General features: G+C 41.1%; 1 protein-coding gene across 1 annotated transcript in view; it reads left to right on the forward strand.

Moving 5' to 3' along the window:
• The window catches only part of ADAMTS2 (ADAM metallopeptidase with thrombospondin type 1 motif 2), a 177,647-nt gene that overhangs the window by 64,000 nt on the left and 96,343 nt on the right, over positions 1-17,304 (forward strand). The window contains exon 3 of the mRNA XM_039559584.1: positions 1,802-1,961. Coding sequence (XP_039415518.1) covers positions 1,802-1,961 — 160 coding nt within the window. The remainder of the gene's footprint in view (positions 1-1,801; positions 1,962-17,304) is intronic.

Genomic DNA, 17,304 nt, shown 5'->3' on the forward strand with positions numbered 1-17,304 from the left:
TTGATATTTAGTTGTGCACTTATCATAAAAAGATTTCCAAATTTTTTGATATAATATTTAATATCCAGAAGAAGTATGCGTGTAATGCAATTGGAATAACATTAAAAGGAGAGCAACATCAAGTCTGAATTTTTCATGTATGCCACTTTACAGTAAAAGATCAGTTGCTGTCTCTTTGGGTTCAGCACATATTTTCTTGGTTGTCTTGGCTTCCTTGAGCTGCTGAGCCTGTCTCACCTTTTCTGTGTCTGATGTAGAATCTAAATTAGATAAGAAGAAACAGGACATGATTTCAAATTCAGTTTCCTCTACACAGGCAGGATGGCATCAGCTTAAATTGCTTCAATATAATTTTGCTTCTTTAATCCTTCCTCTTCAATCTGTTTCTGTATACATTATATATATGAATTCTGGGACTGGAAATCTTGCCTAATGTAAGTTAAGACATGACAAATGAACCTGACATTTTTCCAAGGAGGGAACCAGTGAACATACTGTATTTATAGCAGTAGGAATGTAGTTTGCTGCTTGTAGAAGAAAAATATATGTTGTATGAGAACTTTAGTGCTGGAATATGATAAGTGTGTTTAGATGTACTTGTTTCAAGAGATGGTACTGGGTTCAAAGGAGCCAAACTGGTTCCTCTAGGAGCTTGAGGTAGGGCTTCACTGAACAGGGGATTTAGGTTCCCAGAAGTTCAGATAGCAAGATGGAGAGTGTCACAGGGCCAAGTTTGAAACTGCAGTGTCTCCAGGATCATCACTGAGCAGAGTGGGAAAGAACTGGATGAAGGAGCTTATGAAGTTGGATCTGGAACAATTTCATTTGTGTTAATAGTAAGACTTTCTGTCTGCAAGCTGAGAGTTCACTAGCTGAAGTTCTCAAACACAGATGTGCCAACATGCAGAAAAAATTGATTCAAGCCAACCATCTCTGCAAGCAGCTCTTGGCTGCTGTGACCTCCTGCAGTTGGACAGGACTGCAAGACGAGACAAGCCCAGGTGATCCAGGTGCCAAGTTGTTTCACCTGAATAAAGATGATGAAAAGCCCTTTTATTTTTTAAAGTTTTCAGTCTTTATGAGGGTTTCCCCTGAACACAATGAGAATTGCTTGGATGAGGTTCCTTTGAGGTGCTCTGTAAAAGTGCAAATTTCTTTTTTCATACCAGGGTATCTGGTCTGGTCTGAATAAGTTTGGGGTTTTTTTAGCAATGCACAACTGACACTCAAACTAGTTGTGGCTAATTCTTGAAAGATTATTTTGTTGGCTGAACACTTTGTGTCAAGGGGGAAATAATCACAAAGCTTAGGTGCCTGAATGTAAGATGTAGTGTTTTTCTATCTTGCTTCTAAACAGAAAGGCTGACTCTACATCTTTTGACTGTTGAGCTGCACATTAGGACCAGCTTATGGCATTGATCTGATCCTTGATTCAACAGAAATAGTAAACACTGGAGTGGTCTGGGCCTGATGGATAGCTAAGGTCATAGTAACTCTCACTTTAGCTGTTTTTTAATAGAGAGGGTTATCTCCTAGAGAGATTCTTAGACCTATAGTTGGCTCACGTGGCTCAAGGAGAAGTCCTTTTGGTTCAGGGTTGTACCTTTTGTCCTTTCTTGTCAAGTTGGGAAAATGATGCTTCGTTTTGCTCTAATAAAGAATTCACCTGGTTTCCTCTCTGCATCCTAATTGCTCTCTAGAGAGCACTAAAGTGTGCTTAAGCATATTGTAACTGTTTACTCCCAGCCTCTGCTGTATGTGCAGTAATGCAAAGTGTTCAATCTCTGCCCTGTCGCTGCAGGCTGGCATGATTCGCACGGACAAGGACGAGTTCTTCATCGAACCCCTGGAGAAGGGGGCCCAGGAGGAGGAAGAGGGAGGAGGCAGAACACACGTGGTCTATCGCAGAGCAGCTGCCAAGAAGCAGCTTCCTATTGAGAATGTGGATACCGTGTACAGAGGTAAGGCAGGCTGTGGGATAAAGTGTAGCTGAAGGCATGTAGCCAATGTGTTCTGCTACCTCTGGCTTTTTTATCCTTCAAAGTGGAAATGTGTTCTCCCTCCAAGGAGGGAAAGGTATGGAAGGAGTTGAACGTTTTGGATGGGCTAAGCAAACATCACAGCAGCCAAAACCGTCTTCGGGATGGTGGCCCTGTCCTTTGAAGAGTTTCCTTGGCTCCAGAGATGGCCAACATAAAGTTGTGTGTCTCCCCGAGCCCTGGGTCAGAGCAGAGGAAGGAGAGGGTGGGTGACACACAGTGCAGAGGTGGCTGTGCCTGCTGGGACAGGTGGCAGTGCTGGCTTTGCAAAGGCTGTGTTGGAAGGTTGCAACAAGGATGCCAAGTACGTGGTACATGGGCTTCATTGACAGTGTCTTCACTGGGCCGGATTAGTCCCAAAAGGAAAAGAATGGTATCTTCAGTATGAACACAAACTTTCTTATTTATTTATGTGTTGCCAAGTGTGGAATTTAATGTACTAAGTATGTGATAGACAGTGATGGAATAACAAGAATTAAACATAAACACCCATTCTGTGTAGTGTTTTCTATTCCTCTGATAACTGCTTGGTTATTGCACCTTTTTTTCTGAATAAATAAGGGATGCAAATCTGCTAAGTGGATGTTTTGACAGCTGATGTTAACACTGAAATTAACTGGGTCATCTGAGTGGAAACAACAAAATAGCTACATTTTTGTTCCAAATGTGTGTACCAAACTGCAGAGTTATTTGTCACTCATACCCTAGTATTATCCTATTTCAGTATAATGGGGTTTCAAATATAGGAAGGAAGGAACAGAGAGCCACAGGGGTGAGGCACTGAAATTAGGGCCACATGAACGATATAAATTTCTCAGTGTTCAGGTTGGAACAAGGATTAAAAAGAAAGCAAACAATAGCATTCAACCAACTTTTTTCCTCCACTTCAGAAATGACCCATGAATTTTGTGACTGACACAGTGCTTTGCTGGGTTCTTCTGGTTGCCTTTGTACTCACTGTGGAGCAGAGCTGCGTATTGCAGGAGTCTGAGTGTCACAATCCCAGAAGGATTGGATGATAGGTATGATGGAAGTTGCTCTATTAGTAGATGTTTATAAAATTATTGCATGTTGGAAAATACCCTCTGCTCACTGTGTTTCCTCTTAAACAAAAGAGACTTGATGTTGTTCACACCTTATGGCAGTATTTTTGGTTTTGGATGGTAAATATTCCTCAGGAGTAGGAGTCTGGTACACAGAAAAGCACAAACTGTACATCAGCTTCAGTTACTGGCACCTGGTACCTGCTTGAGGAGGCTCAGCAGCGTCTGAGGTGCAGCCTGTCCCTGGCAGCAGAGCCACATGCCGTGTCTGATGCCACCAGACTCGGTGTCTGTCACCTCCCCTGTGTCAGGGCTGGAGTTTGTAAACTCTGGTAAAAAGGCACAAAGTAATCACAGCCACCAGCCAGCACTGTGGGATTGAAAAGCAAAAGGGAGGCTGAACTCGTGCAGGCTGGGCTGAGATGCAGCAGTGACCTTGTCTGGAGCAGCAGGTGTTAGGCATAGGTAGGAATAGTTGTGATATTTCAAACTTTTAAACTAAGGGAAAAATGCTAAGGGTAGTAATCTTCCCTTCCACCTCCTCACCTTTTGATTTGTAAACTTGATTAAAGATTAGTTTTTATTTAAAAAAACCCCCACTGTTACCAAAAATCAGTAAAAATAAAAGCAGTACTGTAAAGGGGATTTTTTCCATGAAATTGTCTTTGCCTTTAACAAAAAAATTGAACAACCACTCGAAAACGGTTTGTTCTCTACTTTTTATTAAACCTGGCTTCCCACCTCTGATTGCTCTAGGCAAAAGGCATGGGCAGGATGTGCTTTCAGAAATTGTAATTTTATTTTCCACTTGTTCTTTTTCCAGAATGCATCCAGTTTTGGTTAACAAACACCAAAATATTTGGTGATTTGGCATTCATAAGCACACTCAGCTGTGTGTTTCCATAGTGCTCTAAACTGATCGATGGGCTGAGTTAGGAAATACTTAGTAGGGCACTTTCAGCATGCTGTATCTATTAAAAAAAAAAAGAAAAGGTTAACCAAGAACACTCCCCCTCTTTCCAACATCCCTGGAGACAACTGCATTGTTGCCAAATCCCATAAATTTACATGTGATGAATTGTAACACTTGGACTATTTTTAAAGGTCCAGCCTCCAGGAATCTTATGAATATGTGATGATTTTTTTCCCCTAGGTGAGCTTCTGGTTCTTTTAACTGCTGATAAAAATTTGTAGTTTCTGGCTGTGTAAATATTTTAAGGTAATGCGTGACACAAAGTTTATGTATTCCATACTTTTTAAAACAGCATCTTTCAAAATCCCATGATATGTTAATTTAATCCCATGATTTGGGAGGGGATTGTGAGTCATGATTTTTGAATGTTTTGGTTTGGATAGATATATACAAATTCCTTATAAATATTCCTATCTCTGGCACTCTTTTCACAAGAAATAGGACAAGCTGTTCTCTCCTCAGCAAAACAGGAGATGAAGGAATTGAAAACTCCATGAACTTGGAGTTGAGAGGGTCAGTCACCATTTCAAGGTCTTGGGCCTGCAGTGGGCAGCGGGCAGTGGCTGGACCTCACATGGGACAAGGGTTTGGGATTTACTACTAAATGCAGTTATTTTGGAGGGTGGCTTGTTGAAGAACTCGATGCCCCAAGTCAATGTGCATCCCTCATGGCTGCCCAGGCAGAGAACTCCAACATGGGGCTGCAAGAAAGGGGCACAGAGGTCCCTGAGGCTGGTGGGCAGCTGAACTCCCCAAGAGATAGCCAGGACTAATGGAAGATCCATTGACTGCTTGGGAGTGTGGATTCAAAAAAAAAAAAACCAAAAAAACCAAACCAACCAAAAAACCAAAAAAATTGCATTTTCTGCACCATGGAAATTCTAGATTATGTCAACAGATGTGGGGAGATGGACCTGACAGCAGGGTTTTTCTAGCATTTTCCATGCACCGTTGTCTATCTTTCATACTACAATAAGAAAAATTGAGATTTTATTCCATCTGTCTAAAAATTATAAACAAACAAACAAACCCCACAACCTCCTAAACCCTGGTGTGCACCTTGTGTTATGAAGGCTCTGCTGATGTGCTGGGTTTTGAGAAGTGGAATGCGCTGGGAGAGATCTGCCCTGCCCTGATTTCAGACCGTGCCAGGTTTGCTTCTGCATTTACGTAAAACCTTATCAGAAGATAGGGAAATGTAACTACTTGTTTTGGCAACCTGACTCATTTGTTTTGACTGGTGTGGGATTATCTGGCATTTGGGGGAATCACAGAGTATGGAGTGTAATATTTCTGCCTGATCTTCCCCTCTCAAACAATGCTATTTGTTAATGTACTGGAAAAACGTAAGCATCACATTTTAGGCAAGTAATAATCTTCAGCAGAGTAGTACTGTGAAAGTCTGTGTGAGCTCAGTACAAATTAGGCTAATTGTTTCAGAAAGAGAAATATTTTCATGTAGTGGCTGAAATATTGCAGGTGTGGTGAGAATAAATCCTATTTTCTCTGGCAACTGCTTTTACTGCTTGCATACATATAATAATTTATCTTCCTCTAGATAAAAATAAGCAGCATGTTGAACATATTTTAATATTTCCAGTTGAATTCCTTCTTAAAAACGGGAGAAATGTTTCTTTATAGCAGTAAAACTACCTACATAATAGAACTGGAATTAAATAGATAAACTAGAGTGGATTGTTTTTTTCTTGAAATTGCTGGGTTTTTGCTTAAATGTTCTTTGGATGTTAACTGAAGAGATGGTAAGTATTTAATTAGTGGTTACGATGAGGCCTGGAAAGCCAGCTTGATTTTTGCCTCTAAAGGCAATCTGATTATCAGGCTTGTAAGATTTAATATCACGTTTCCCCAGCTAAATTACTGTGTCTGTTATGTTGATCAGCTGAGAGGAAATGATTATGTTAAAACTTCCTTAAGGTTTGCCTTTTCTCTAAAAACCATTGTTTAAATACAATGCTCTGAGTTTTATTGTATTACTTGATTGATGAGAAACAGAAACTCAGCTTTAGTGACAGTTTTATTTACTGTGCAGATGAAAGATGACCTTAGCCAAGAACAGTTTATTACTGTTGAAGACAGTAAGGTAACTCCCCAAATGTGTTTAAACCAGAAAGTTGTTGTTTCTGTGAGTGCCAATTAAACCCCTTGGAATGGCCAAACGCAGTCTGACACAAGTCCCATCATGAATAGCTCCAGGCTGACAGGGTGGACAAACCCACAGCCTCTACTGCAGACTTGTGAGCCCTTCCCATGGCAATACTTGGGATTGCTGGAGGTCAGACCTGCAGAGGGGTTGTGCCTTGGTGCTGAATGATGTGATCATTTAATGTGACCCTGTGATGTGCTTCCTGGGGCAGACCCCATACTTTTTTTTTTTTTTTTTTTTTTTTTTTGTGTGAATTTTTCAACTGTTTCCTTTTTTTACATTCAGGGGTTCTAAAATCCGCCTGGCATAAGCACATGCCAATCAGGTAAAAAGACAGAAATAATTTGCTGCTTCTACTCAATAGTGGTAGCCAGCCTCTTCCTGACAGACCCAAACCTCATCAGAGCAGAGCTGGTCCTCAGTCCTGTCACTGGCATCCCCTGGCCCTCCACGATGCAAAAGGACAACACTCTTTGACTTTTAGGAACCCTGAAAAGTTAGGGGCCAATTCAGCAGGAGAGAAATCCATGTAAATTTAAGCTGAACAACCCCACTTTAGAAGTTTTTTGAAAAGATGAAAGTTAAAAATATGATAAAGTTGTAACAACTCGCCAGAGCTTTGCAGGTTTTGGAGATGATATTTCAGAGGAAGACTCCTCCATCATAGTCCATCAAACTGTCAATGCCATTGATTTACTAATGTATTTAAATTACTCTTTAGAAACCAACATGCATCTGGTGTATATTTTTCTGGATTGCCTGAAACGACTCAGATTGGCTGCTGGCTGGCCGGTTGCCATTCTAATTTACACAAACTTTCCTGGTTACCTTTGCAGGGGAACAGTTTCTTCAGGAAACTGAAGTTTCTCCAAATCCAATCAATATTTCCTCTGAGCCTGCACTCTTGCTGATTAATTACTGTTCCCTTATTTTGCAGTCAGTAAGACTCTGATGACAATATTTTTTGTCTCCTTCCTACATGATCTGTGCATGATAAATACATCTGTCTTTCTCTCCTGTCTTGGGTTTTCTCTGAATTCCACATTTCAGATTCATGGGGATTTCTGGGAAGAGGAAGATTGAGAATTCAGTTGCAAATCAGTTTTTGATTCAAAAGCAAGGTTATACACTCACAGAAAAAACAAGGCTCCAGAGAGTGAGTGGTCTTGGGCCAGGGGATGTCACCCTTCCCAGCCATCTGCATTACAGCTGATGAGGCAGTTTTTTGCTAGCATAGGCAAATGAGATCCTTGCAGTAATTTTGGGGAAAATGTTAAAAGTTTCTACTTTTATAACAGTGCAGTAAATCATGTGGGATGATTAGGTGAAGGCTAATGAACAATGCTCTTAAATGTACTTGATGGGAAATGCAAGGAATAACTTATTTTTCTCCAGAGCTGATGGAGTTTTCTGCCATGGACTTCCTCAGTGGGTGGCCTTAGCTGGGCCACAGAACAGCGTCAGTCAACCTGCCCAGTGCTTCTGGGGTAGTCTGTTTCATTTTGCCTGGAAATAAAATTATTATGAAGTTAATTGAATTTCTTTTTTCTTATTATCAGTAATTTTGCTCAGTTTTTTTGATGGGGGACGTGCTCATGTAACTAAAGATGCGTGGTGAGGCATATGCATATCAGGACCACAGCAAAGCTGTGTGGGCTACCTTTGCAGTGGGCTTTTTTGAATTTCGGAGTGCTTTGGGAAGTATATTGCATCTTCAAAGGATTTTTCTTTTAATTAAACATCTCCTTTTTCCAGGTGCTCTAAATCGCTTCCAGAATGATTGAACGTTCATTAAATTGTTTCACATTATTATATCTTCATGATATCAAATCTGTAGCTGCTGCAGAATCATTTTGTTTCACCAGGAACAAGAATCCTCTTGTACAGAGGTAAAAATTGGTGGGGTGGCCTGGAGCTGGAGCAAAGCTGCCACCTGGTCCAGCTCCACTATGGGCTCCTGGCAGTGAGCTGTCATCTCCCTCTCCCACACACCCCACTAAACTGTAATAAACTGTTGCAAAACTATTATTATCTTCCTGGAATACAGGGACGTAATAATAGTATGTGAAGCAGCTCAGTTTCTGCATTTGTCCCTGCCTTTCTCATTAGGCAGCTTGGGATCCACGTAGACTTTGAGGAAACACTTCAGTGCAGGCACAGCTTTGAGCAGGTACTTAAATTGATTTCAGTGGGATTCAGATATGTGCCTTAGGCTAAATGGTTTTTTTATTCTGAATAAAATTTCTGATGTGTTATTGTGTTTCTGTTGTAGTTATGAGGCAAGTTACTGGAGCGAGTTACTTCCATTCAGATATGCATTGATTAAGGGTGAACTACTTAATTATTTGTACTTGTTTAAATATCACTGATTTGCCTGTATCAACAGCTAATGTAAAAATAAAATTCATTTAATTCTCAACTGATGAGTTCATTTTAGCTCCTCTGCTAAATTCAAACTCTATAAGGCTCTCCAAAATGATTGCTGTGAACAGCTTACAGGTGGAGTTGAATATTACCAAATGTTGCTAAATATAACAAAATGATAATAAAGCTGTTATTGGTCTATAAAAAAAGTTTCCAGTTCTCATATGAATAGTCCTGCAAAATTTTTGTGATCAGCTCTGATGAAAGTATGGAGAAAGCACTCATTTTACTCTTCACATCCTTCTATCAATTAATTCAGCTTTGGGGCTGTGTGAAACTTAGGTTGATTAATCACTTGTTTGTGTTTACATTTAGTCAACACTTGTTTATAAAGACAAAACAATTTCAGCAGATTTCATTAAAGTTCATTTTTATTCTTCCTTCTAATATCCATTGATCTCACAATCCTTAATGGATTTAGCCTCTCAATCTCCTGGGAGGAAAGAGAAAAGAAAATATTTGCCTTTTGGACAAGGGTAACATAAACCTTGTTTTCACTGCAAGCTGACCCTGTGTCTTGCTGGTAAGAGCCCCGTGGAAGGGCAGAGTTCACTGGAGCAGCAGTTGGGAAGTCAGACTTTGCCTCCAGAGCCCCGGCAAGAGCTCTCATGTGTGAGGGTGTGCAGCAGCCCACAGGCGTGTGGGGAGGTTTGGCTTATGAAAATGTATGTGCACACCCACAAGGTTTTGCAATTTCACATTTACTGGTGTGTTTTTCTGTGAAGTGTCATCTTGCTGGGGTTTGTTTATTTACAAGCTGTGTTTGTGTTGTCCAAACTGCTGAGAAAAACAGAGGATGGCAAGGATCCAGCGGGTCCTGCCAGGCTCAAAGAGGGAGAAACTTGTTCACAGGAAGACCTTAATATTCTGTCCTGACAAATTGAAAGTGTTCTGCAACCTGTATCTCTGTTTAGGAAATGGATTCTGAAAGTGAGAATTCAAAAATATGGGTAGCATGTAGTGTTTGCCATTTTGTACCACGGGCTTCAAACTCTGTGTTTAATAACAATACACAAAATAGCATCTGGTAGGCATCACTAAAATAAGCTCTAGTAGAAAATGCCGATAAGCATTTTCAGTTTAAAATGTTTTCTAACAAAAAGTGGCATAAATTTTGTCAGCTGTCCCAGATAATGATGGTGCAGTGGTTTGATGAGGTTGAAAGACATCATCAAGTGAAAGCGATGGGCAAGCCCAAAGCTGCAAGAGAGATGGATATCCTTCAAACATCTACATTTCTATCATTTCTCACAACAGGAGAGCCACATGTGAGGCCTTGTGAAGTGGTCCAAGGTTCAAAAATGTATTCCAGCTGGTTCTGACTGTTCTTAGCTGTGTGCTCCTTGTGGGCTGGCCAGAGCAGCAGTGCTGTGTGGGGCTGGTATCTTGGTGCTTGCAAAAAGGGCACTGGAAGGATCTCCGTGTTTATGGTGTGTGGGCCCAGCTGGAGAACAAGAAACAAATGGCTTGGTCTTTCTCTGCACAAATTTCCCTCTTTGCCACCAAACACATCCCTACAGGCCTGTGTTGTTCATGAGCTCAGTGTTGGTTTAAAGGAGAACATTTCAGTGCCCCACAGCCGGTGCTGCAGTCGTCATTGGGCACCTTCAAAGAACAATCCACTGCCTGAGCTAAAGGGCTGTTTCTTTAGGTGACTGTGTATACGGTGAGTTATGCATGATACAGTGTGTTCAATCGCTGCGTTATGCAGTGTTCCCTTTAAAAGCTGTTCTTCCCCCTGCCCTAAATCCATAGCCAGGACTCCTGCTTGTCCTGCCTTCCCCTTGCAGCCACAAGTCTTGTGTGGGTCAGTGAGACACAGCAGTGCTGAGGGAGCTTCGCAGGGCAGGCACTGCTGCTCACCAGCACTGCTGCTGGGTGAACTGGCAGGATGGAGGACACAGAGCATTTCTCCTGCCTTTTGTAGAGAGGGTGAAAGGAGGATGAAGCTTTCTGGCCCAGATTCTGCCTCTGGTGTGTGTCAGTGCAGGGATGAGCAGGGAAGCTCGTGCTCCTTGGATGTTTATGCTTTAGCCAAGCATGTGTTACACTCTGCAGGAGGTGGGCAGTACACCTGTGGTAACCCGGTGGTTGGTATGAATTAGGTGCCTGGTCTGCCCAGCCTTGATTTATAGCTAAAGCCTGTAATAACTTTAATAATAATAACTGTAATAATAAGGGTAATAACTTTCCATAACCATGTTGTGACTCTTCCTTTTTTTTTTTTTTTTTTGGTGCTTTCTGTGTTTTGAGTTCCCTAAGCAGTGCTTGGGGCTGTTTGGACTTTTTAGGTAAAAATAACTTTCATTTGAAAACAAGCAACAGCAGTGTTAACTTTCTTTTCCACTAGTGCAAGGCTCCTTTCCCCTGTGCTTTCCTGAAATTCTAAAAGGCAAGAGTGTCTTAGCCCAGGAGAAAAACAGCAACATTTTTGATTAGAGTTGCTTTGAATCTGCAGTTTGGTAACAGTAGTGAACGAATTTCTTCTTGAAAATTTGTGCTTTTCCATAGAGCAGAAACACTGTTTTGAAACAGTGAGATAAGTGGGATAAAGCAGTAACAGAAACTGTTACTGCAAACTATGAGCGCAAACTCTGATTTTTCTAAATGATTGTCTTACAAATGTTTTAAAATTATTTTTCTAAATATTTTGTCCCAAACTGTGTAGATCACAAAGTCCCACATACATGCTTGCTGGTAATAGTTTGAATTTAAATGTCTTTGCTCCTTTGAATATAAACCTCGGGAGTTGTTTTACTTAACATTTGCATATTAGATTACAAATGGTCTGTCAGCAGGACTGGCTAGGACCATGACGTGTTTTCAAGCCAAACAATGGCTATTTGTTAATATAGAGGTGTTTTCTTGATCCCTGCAACACTGCCTGCACACACCTGCACACACCTGCATCCTGATACTCCATCACTGAAACTTTACCATTGTAATACAAGCAAAGGCATGGGCTGGTAATTGGTTTAAACCAGTGTAACACCATGCTAAGGACAGACCAGTCCTCTCTCTCACTGGCCACAGTCTCTTGACAGCTGTTGCTATCTGAGCCTCATTGCTGGAAGGGATGCAGCCACCAGCTGGAAGGTGTTGGATGTTCCAACAGAGCCAAAGCAGGCAATTGAATGGCTGCACTGCTTTCCTTGATGCCTATGGAGACCCTGTGCTCCACTGGCTGCGTGTCTTGAAAGAGACCCTCAGAGACTGGCACCTGGTTCTGGTGTCCACTTGTCCCATCCCCATGCAGAAGGTGAAGTCTCCCGCAGACCAACAGGTTCTTAATTTTCTATGTAATATTGTTGCTCAGCTCATGGAACTGCAGTGCTTGTTAATGGGTTAAATACTGTGTATTTCATTTTTCAGCAGGTTCTTTGATTAAAAGCCTGAGATGCATCTCTGCTCTTCCTTTTATCTCTTTTTGTGCAGTCGCTTCCTTGTTCCAGCTCTCTGTGTGTGCTCGGACCATCTGGCACGGCTCGGCTGCCCGTCAATGTGTGCTGCTTTCAAGGGGAAAAATTATTAATCACAATCTGGATGGTGAGGGGGTTAGGGATAGGTTTTATTTCCACTTCAGAGCTGACAGTTCCACAGGTAGGCAGTCCTTCAGGGAAGGTTTCTCAGCAGCCTTTTGCAACGTTGCCTGATGGGTGTGTGAGGAAAGGCAGCCAGAAATCCCGCAGGACCAGGTGCAAGGGAGGAGCTGGGAGCAGCGGTCCTTGGCAGCTCAGCTCCACAGTCCCTTGCTGCTGTCCTGCTGCAGGAGCCTTGCAGTGCTGAGGATCACCTTCTTTAGTACTGCTGGGCTCCAGACAGTTGTCCTTGGAACAAAACTCATTTCCCTGGGCTCTGCTCCACTTTGCAGGGTTTGGTCATTACAGACTGTCAGTTTTAAGAGACATGGTTATTTATTTTTTCCTGGTAACACTAATATTTTAGCACTGCTTCAACAATCACAGCTTTGTAAACATTGGAGTGATTATTTACAGAACATTTGAGGAAGGATTCTTTTACCCAAAGAGCGAGTTGCACATAAGACATGCTCAGTCCTAAAAGTAACCTGAAAAGACAAGCCTAATGGTGGTTTCTATGAACTGCCACCTGTGGGAATTTTTAAAACTTGTAATCTTGTCAGGTATCTGTGCACTCTGTGACCATGTCTGTTTGCCTGTCAAGGAGATCTTTTTTCCTGTGGTACATGTGGAGGCATATTGCAGTTGTTGAAGGTGCTTGCAGATTGTGAATGGTGAGAGACACTGAGAAATGTTTTGTGCCTGAAGCAGCTGCCTCCAAAACGCCCCTCCCTGCACCTCTTTCAAAAACCACCTTGTATGGTTAGCATGGAAAGTTTACCTTGCTGCTGTAGGGCTTTTTTTTAACTTTTAAATAAACACGAACCATTTTTTTTCTTTTCTCTGTCTCTTTTCTTTTTTTTTTTAATGAAATATTTTAGGAATAAATGGGTGGTGTGGTTTTAAGTGATGCAGGTTTTTGAATGGGTCTTTGGATGTGGGAACTCATGACATTTTGGAAACGCCATTGTTCCATAGATCAGCAAGCTCAGGTCACTTCATGGGAAAGCAACTGGTGTGACTGCTAGCAACAGTACCTAAATAGTGACATGAGAAACTGCCCTTGCCTGACTATTAAAATATATGAAATTATCAGGCACTGAGAATTACATCTTATGAGCTGTGTTTTGTTGTTGCTGAGTGGGCAGCAATCCTGTTTGTCTAATTGAGCTTTGCTAGATCATAGTGTTCAGAGTACATTCATCTACTGGGTTTCTTTCTTTCTAGGGTTTTCCATTTTTAGAGAGACCCTGTTATATATAGCAATGAACAAATTGCAGTTGTGCATGCCTTTTTCCCTGTGGAGCAGGGCAGAAGTTCGGATCTCATTTTACAGAGCTCTCATTTACATTTTATTCACAATGAAACTGGGGATGCCAAACCCTAGATATTTGGGGCTTGTATCTATTTGTTATGTGGCTTTTAAAGCAGATTTTTTCTTCAATGCATCAAAAAATGTATTTCTTGAGGTTGGGAAATCAGATCTTTCAGGGGCCTGAGCTTAAAATGATATATTGTCTAAAGCTATAGATTAAATCTCTGCTTGAGTCCTTGTTCACAGACTTGCTGGCTGTTCTTTCTGCCAGTTCAATGTAGCCTTTTCTCAGTCCCTCTTAAGAAAGTGTTGACTAAAGAACAGGCTGAAAATCATACATGTTAACTTTATATTCTGCTTGCAAGCTGAAGTATTTTTTGCTTTGTTTTTCTTTTAGCAGAGCCTCTGGAGACTTGTTAAACTATGAAATGGTTACAAAAAAGTAGCCCAAAGGTTCTAGCTAAGAGTATTAAATGTCCTAGAAAGCTCAAAAGTGCTGCTCCAACTTCAATGGAGTAAACTATAAGAAAAGGGGAAAATCTGATTTTGAGTCACTGTAAGGTGACTTGAATATAATTACAAAATTTCCAGGTATTTTTCTAGGATATCCCAATTAAAAGTGTGAAGAGAAATGGATGGTATTGACATTTCCATGGCAACCTGTTGTAGAATTTAAGGTATTAACCTGCAGGTCATATATTACTGAAGCAGAATATTTTTGGAAGACTGGCAAAATCTATCAGTCTACTGCAAAATGTGCAGGCAACAGCATAGCAACAAGATGCAGATGAGAAAACACAGGCTTTGGAATAAAATCGAGGCTTGAAAGTTAAGTGGAAGTTTTGTCTAAGACTCCACTGGTGGTGAGTAACATCAAGTGCCAGCCCCAAGGGGTTAATTTCTGCTGTTTTATTGCTGTGGATTTGGTTTGTATTTGTGGCTGGGTGTGGAATAGAGGTGGGATGATTGCAAAAATGTTGTAGGAACTCTTATAATGCTTTAATTCCAGGTGCTAACAGACTCTGGGGAGCCTGAGGTGGCCCTTTGTGCTCCTGTTCCACTGGTCACTGATGATGGTGGTGGGATTTGGGTGGGAGGGGCACTCAGCCTGAATTAGTTAAGCCTAAGATTACTGGTCTGTAATGATGGATTGCTCGCTGTTCCACATGGGAGCCTCTCACCAGACATCCTGAAGAGAATTAGATGTCCTTTTGTGCTGCTGAAACCCTGGAGAAAAGAGCTGACAAAGGGCAGAGCGTTCCCTGCAAGGAAACTGGTGCATCTCAGCTCTGGAGGTTTGCAGCAGATCAGACTGATTGCACTGGTAGGATTTACGGAGCTTGTGGGTCTCAGGTCAGACAACTGGAAAGCCTGATTGTCTCTGAAGTGATGGTGGAGGCATTTCCAAGAATCTTTGGAAGAAAGAATCCTCTTAGCTAGGAGGCCACATTTCTTTCTTAAGATTATTTCAGTTTTTTAAAGTTTTTTTAAAGGAGAACTTGGAGTCTTTGCAATGTGAGGTGGAATTGTGCTCCCATCAAATGAATTACAGTGTCTTTTTCAAATTCCCTGTAGGCAAGGCGTGCTATGTGATGGCTAATTCTCACAGACCTTATACGAATGCATTTTCTGGGAACTGCCTTTGTAATAATAAATTACTGGTTGGCAAGTGGATAGGGTTCAGCCAAGCCATGCACTTGATCCTGTTCACGCTGATTTTAATGGAAAAATTCCCAGTGAGTTTAGTGGGGGCAGATGCAGTGCAAGGCTGTGGGAAACTGGATGTCTGAATTTGCCTGAATTGCAAAGTGTCTTTGCTTCTGTTTAGATTAATTTTGTACCTTCTGGTTTTATGATTTACTTTGAGATTTTGTAACTTGAAGTTATGTTAAGAATTGAGCATTGAGAGCATGACCTGTGTATTGCTAATGATGGAGTGTATGGATGGACAGGAGGCAATGGACCCAGATATTCCTAATGAAGCTACACTACACAGTTTCTTGCTTTCTAACATTCCTTTTAGGTCTGTTGAGAGACAGCAGCATCTTTCATTGTTCATGAAAAGTTATCAGAACTGCTTTGAAAATATATTTATTTTTCCCTGGTTTCCCGCTGTAGAGCTTGCAGAGGTTGTGTGCCTTGTGCTGCTTTCCAGTTGCAGCAGATGTGCTTTCACCACTTAGGACACAGACAAAGACTTGTGACAATGTCATACACATTCATCTCATTTGCTCAGAATGCAGGCAGAGTCTTTTCCTGCCTTCAGCAGCTTGGCCACCAGGAGATGGGTTTTTTCCTCCCTGCTTATGCTTTGTCGATGCCTTCCCTTATGTCAAGAAACACATCATTAGTTTCGAGCAGTTCAGCCAATTTGTCATTAATGAACCAGATAAGAAGCTTCCAGACCATAAATGACCAAGTTATTTGTCATGGGATTTCAGTGCTGATCCTTTTTGTTTTAATGAGCACTGTCTTTCTTCTCTCACCTGGCCAGGTGCACCTTCCTCCAGCATTTGTTAGATGCGTTCAGAAGTGGGGTCTAATTTTGTTAAACTCTGTCGGTAACAATTGCACCTCTATTCCTCCTTGTGCTTTCTGATTAAATAATTTTTGAATTTTCTTTGTACAGCTCTCTCTTTGGATATGCACTTCACTCTGCTCAATCTCATTATTCCATTCATACTTTGTTTTTAATCTAATTTGCAGGAAATACGTAGTGCCTTCTTTTCCCATACTACTTTCCAAAAATCACTGCTTTGTTGCATGTAGAAGTATCTTTTCATCCCTCTGCTCCAATTTTCTGAAAAATTCTCAGCTCATTTCGATAATTGATTGAATTCACATTGGGCTGTGCTTCTGTATGTTTCTTCAGTTCACCAAAATGATTTCAGCTCTACTGTGTAGCTGCAAGAAGTCTAAAATTTTGACTCATCAACTCTGCTTTTACTGGTTGTCCTTCCAGTTCCTCTCTTTTTGTCTTGTCCAGCTGAGTCATTTTTTGTTTGTTTTTTTTAACAATTGGTCTAATTTAGCTCTCCAGGTGATGTCTCGGTGATTCCCATGTTTCCCAGATATCCTAGTATCTTTCAGGCTTGTCATCCACATTTTCCAAGGAACCTATCATGCCCTCTCAGTATTTTGACCACTTTATGCCAAGATGTCATGTTGCATGAGGCCTTTTACTGCACTCATTTTCCTTTCTCCCAATTTATAGTGAAATTGTTGGAAGAATTTGATATTGTGTCAGCATTTAGAAGAATTTCTCATTCATGGGAAAATTTGGCTTGAAACACAAAACCTTGCTCCCCAAATCCCAAAATATCCATTAAATCCAAGCGAAGCGCCTCTTAATTCTGATATAGCTAAAAAGGATAGAAATATACTTCCCTGGGCACTAACACCAAAAACATCCTGCACGATTGGCCTTTCCACATTCTTCCAGAAGTCATTGTCACATGCAAACACCTTTCTCACTTCCTTCATAATAAAGGTAAATAGTTCAAGTTTTTAAAAACAAGCTTCAAGTTCTTCAGATACCCAGGAGAAATCACTGTCTTCAGCCTTTATAGAAAGGATCTCAAGAAGATAATTTTGTTGGTTTCAGGATCTGAAGGGAGAATCAATAAGGTACCTACAGACTTTGAAGCTCCTGGTCTGACCTCTGTATTTCCATTAGCTGCTCCCCTCTTGTTTCTCCCTTTCACAGTCACTTTAATGACAGTGTAAGCCCTTGGGACTTCATTTCATTTCATGTTTGACTCTTAAAAA

This window comes from Corvus cornix, chromosome 13 (genome assembly GCF_000738735.6).
Source record: "Corvus cornix cornix isolate S_Up_H32 chromosome 13, ASM73873v5, whole genome shotgun sequence".
Lineage (NCBI taxonomy): Eukaryota > Metazoa > Chordata > Aves > Passeriformes > Corvidae > Corvus > Corvus cornix.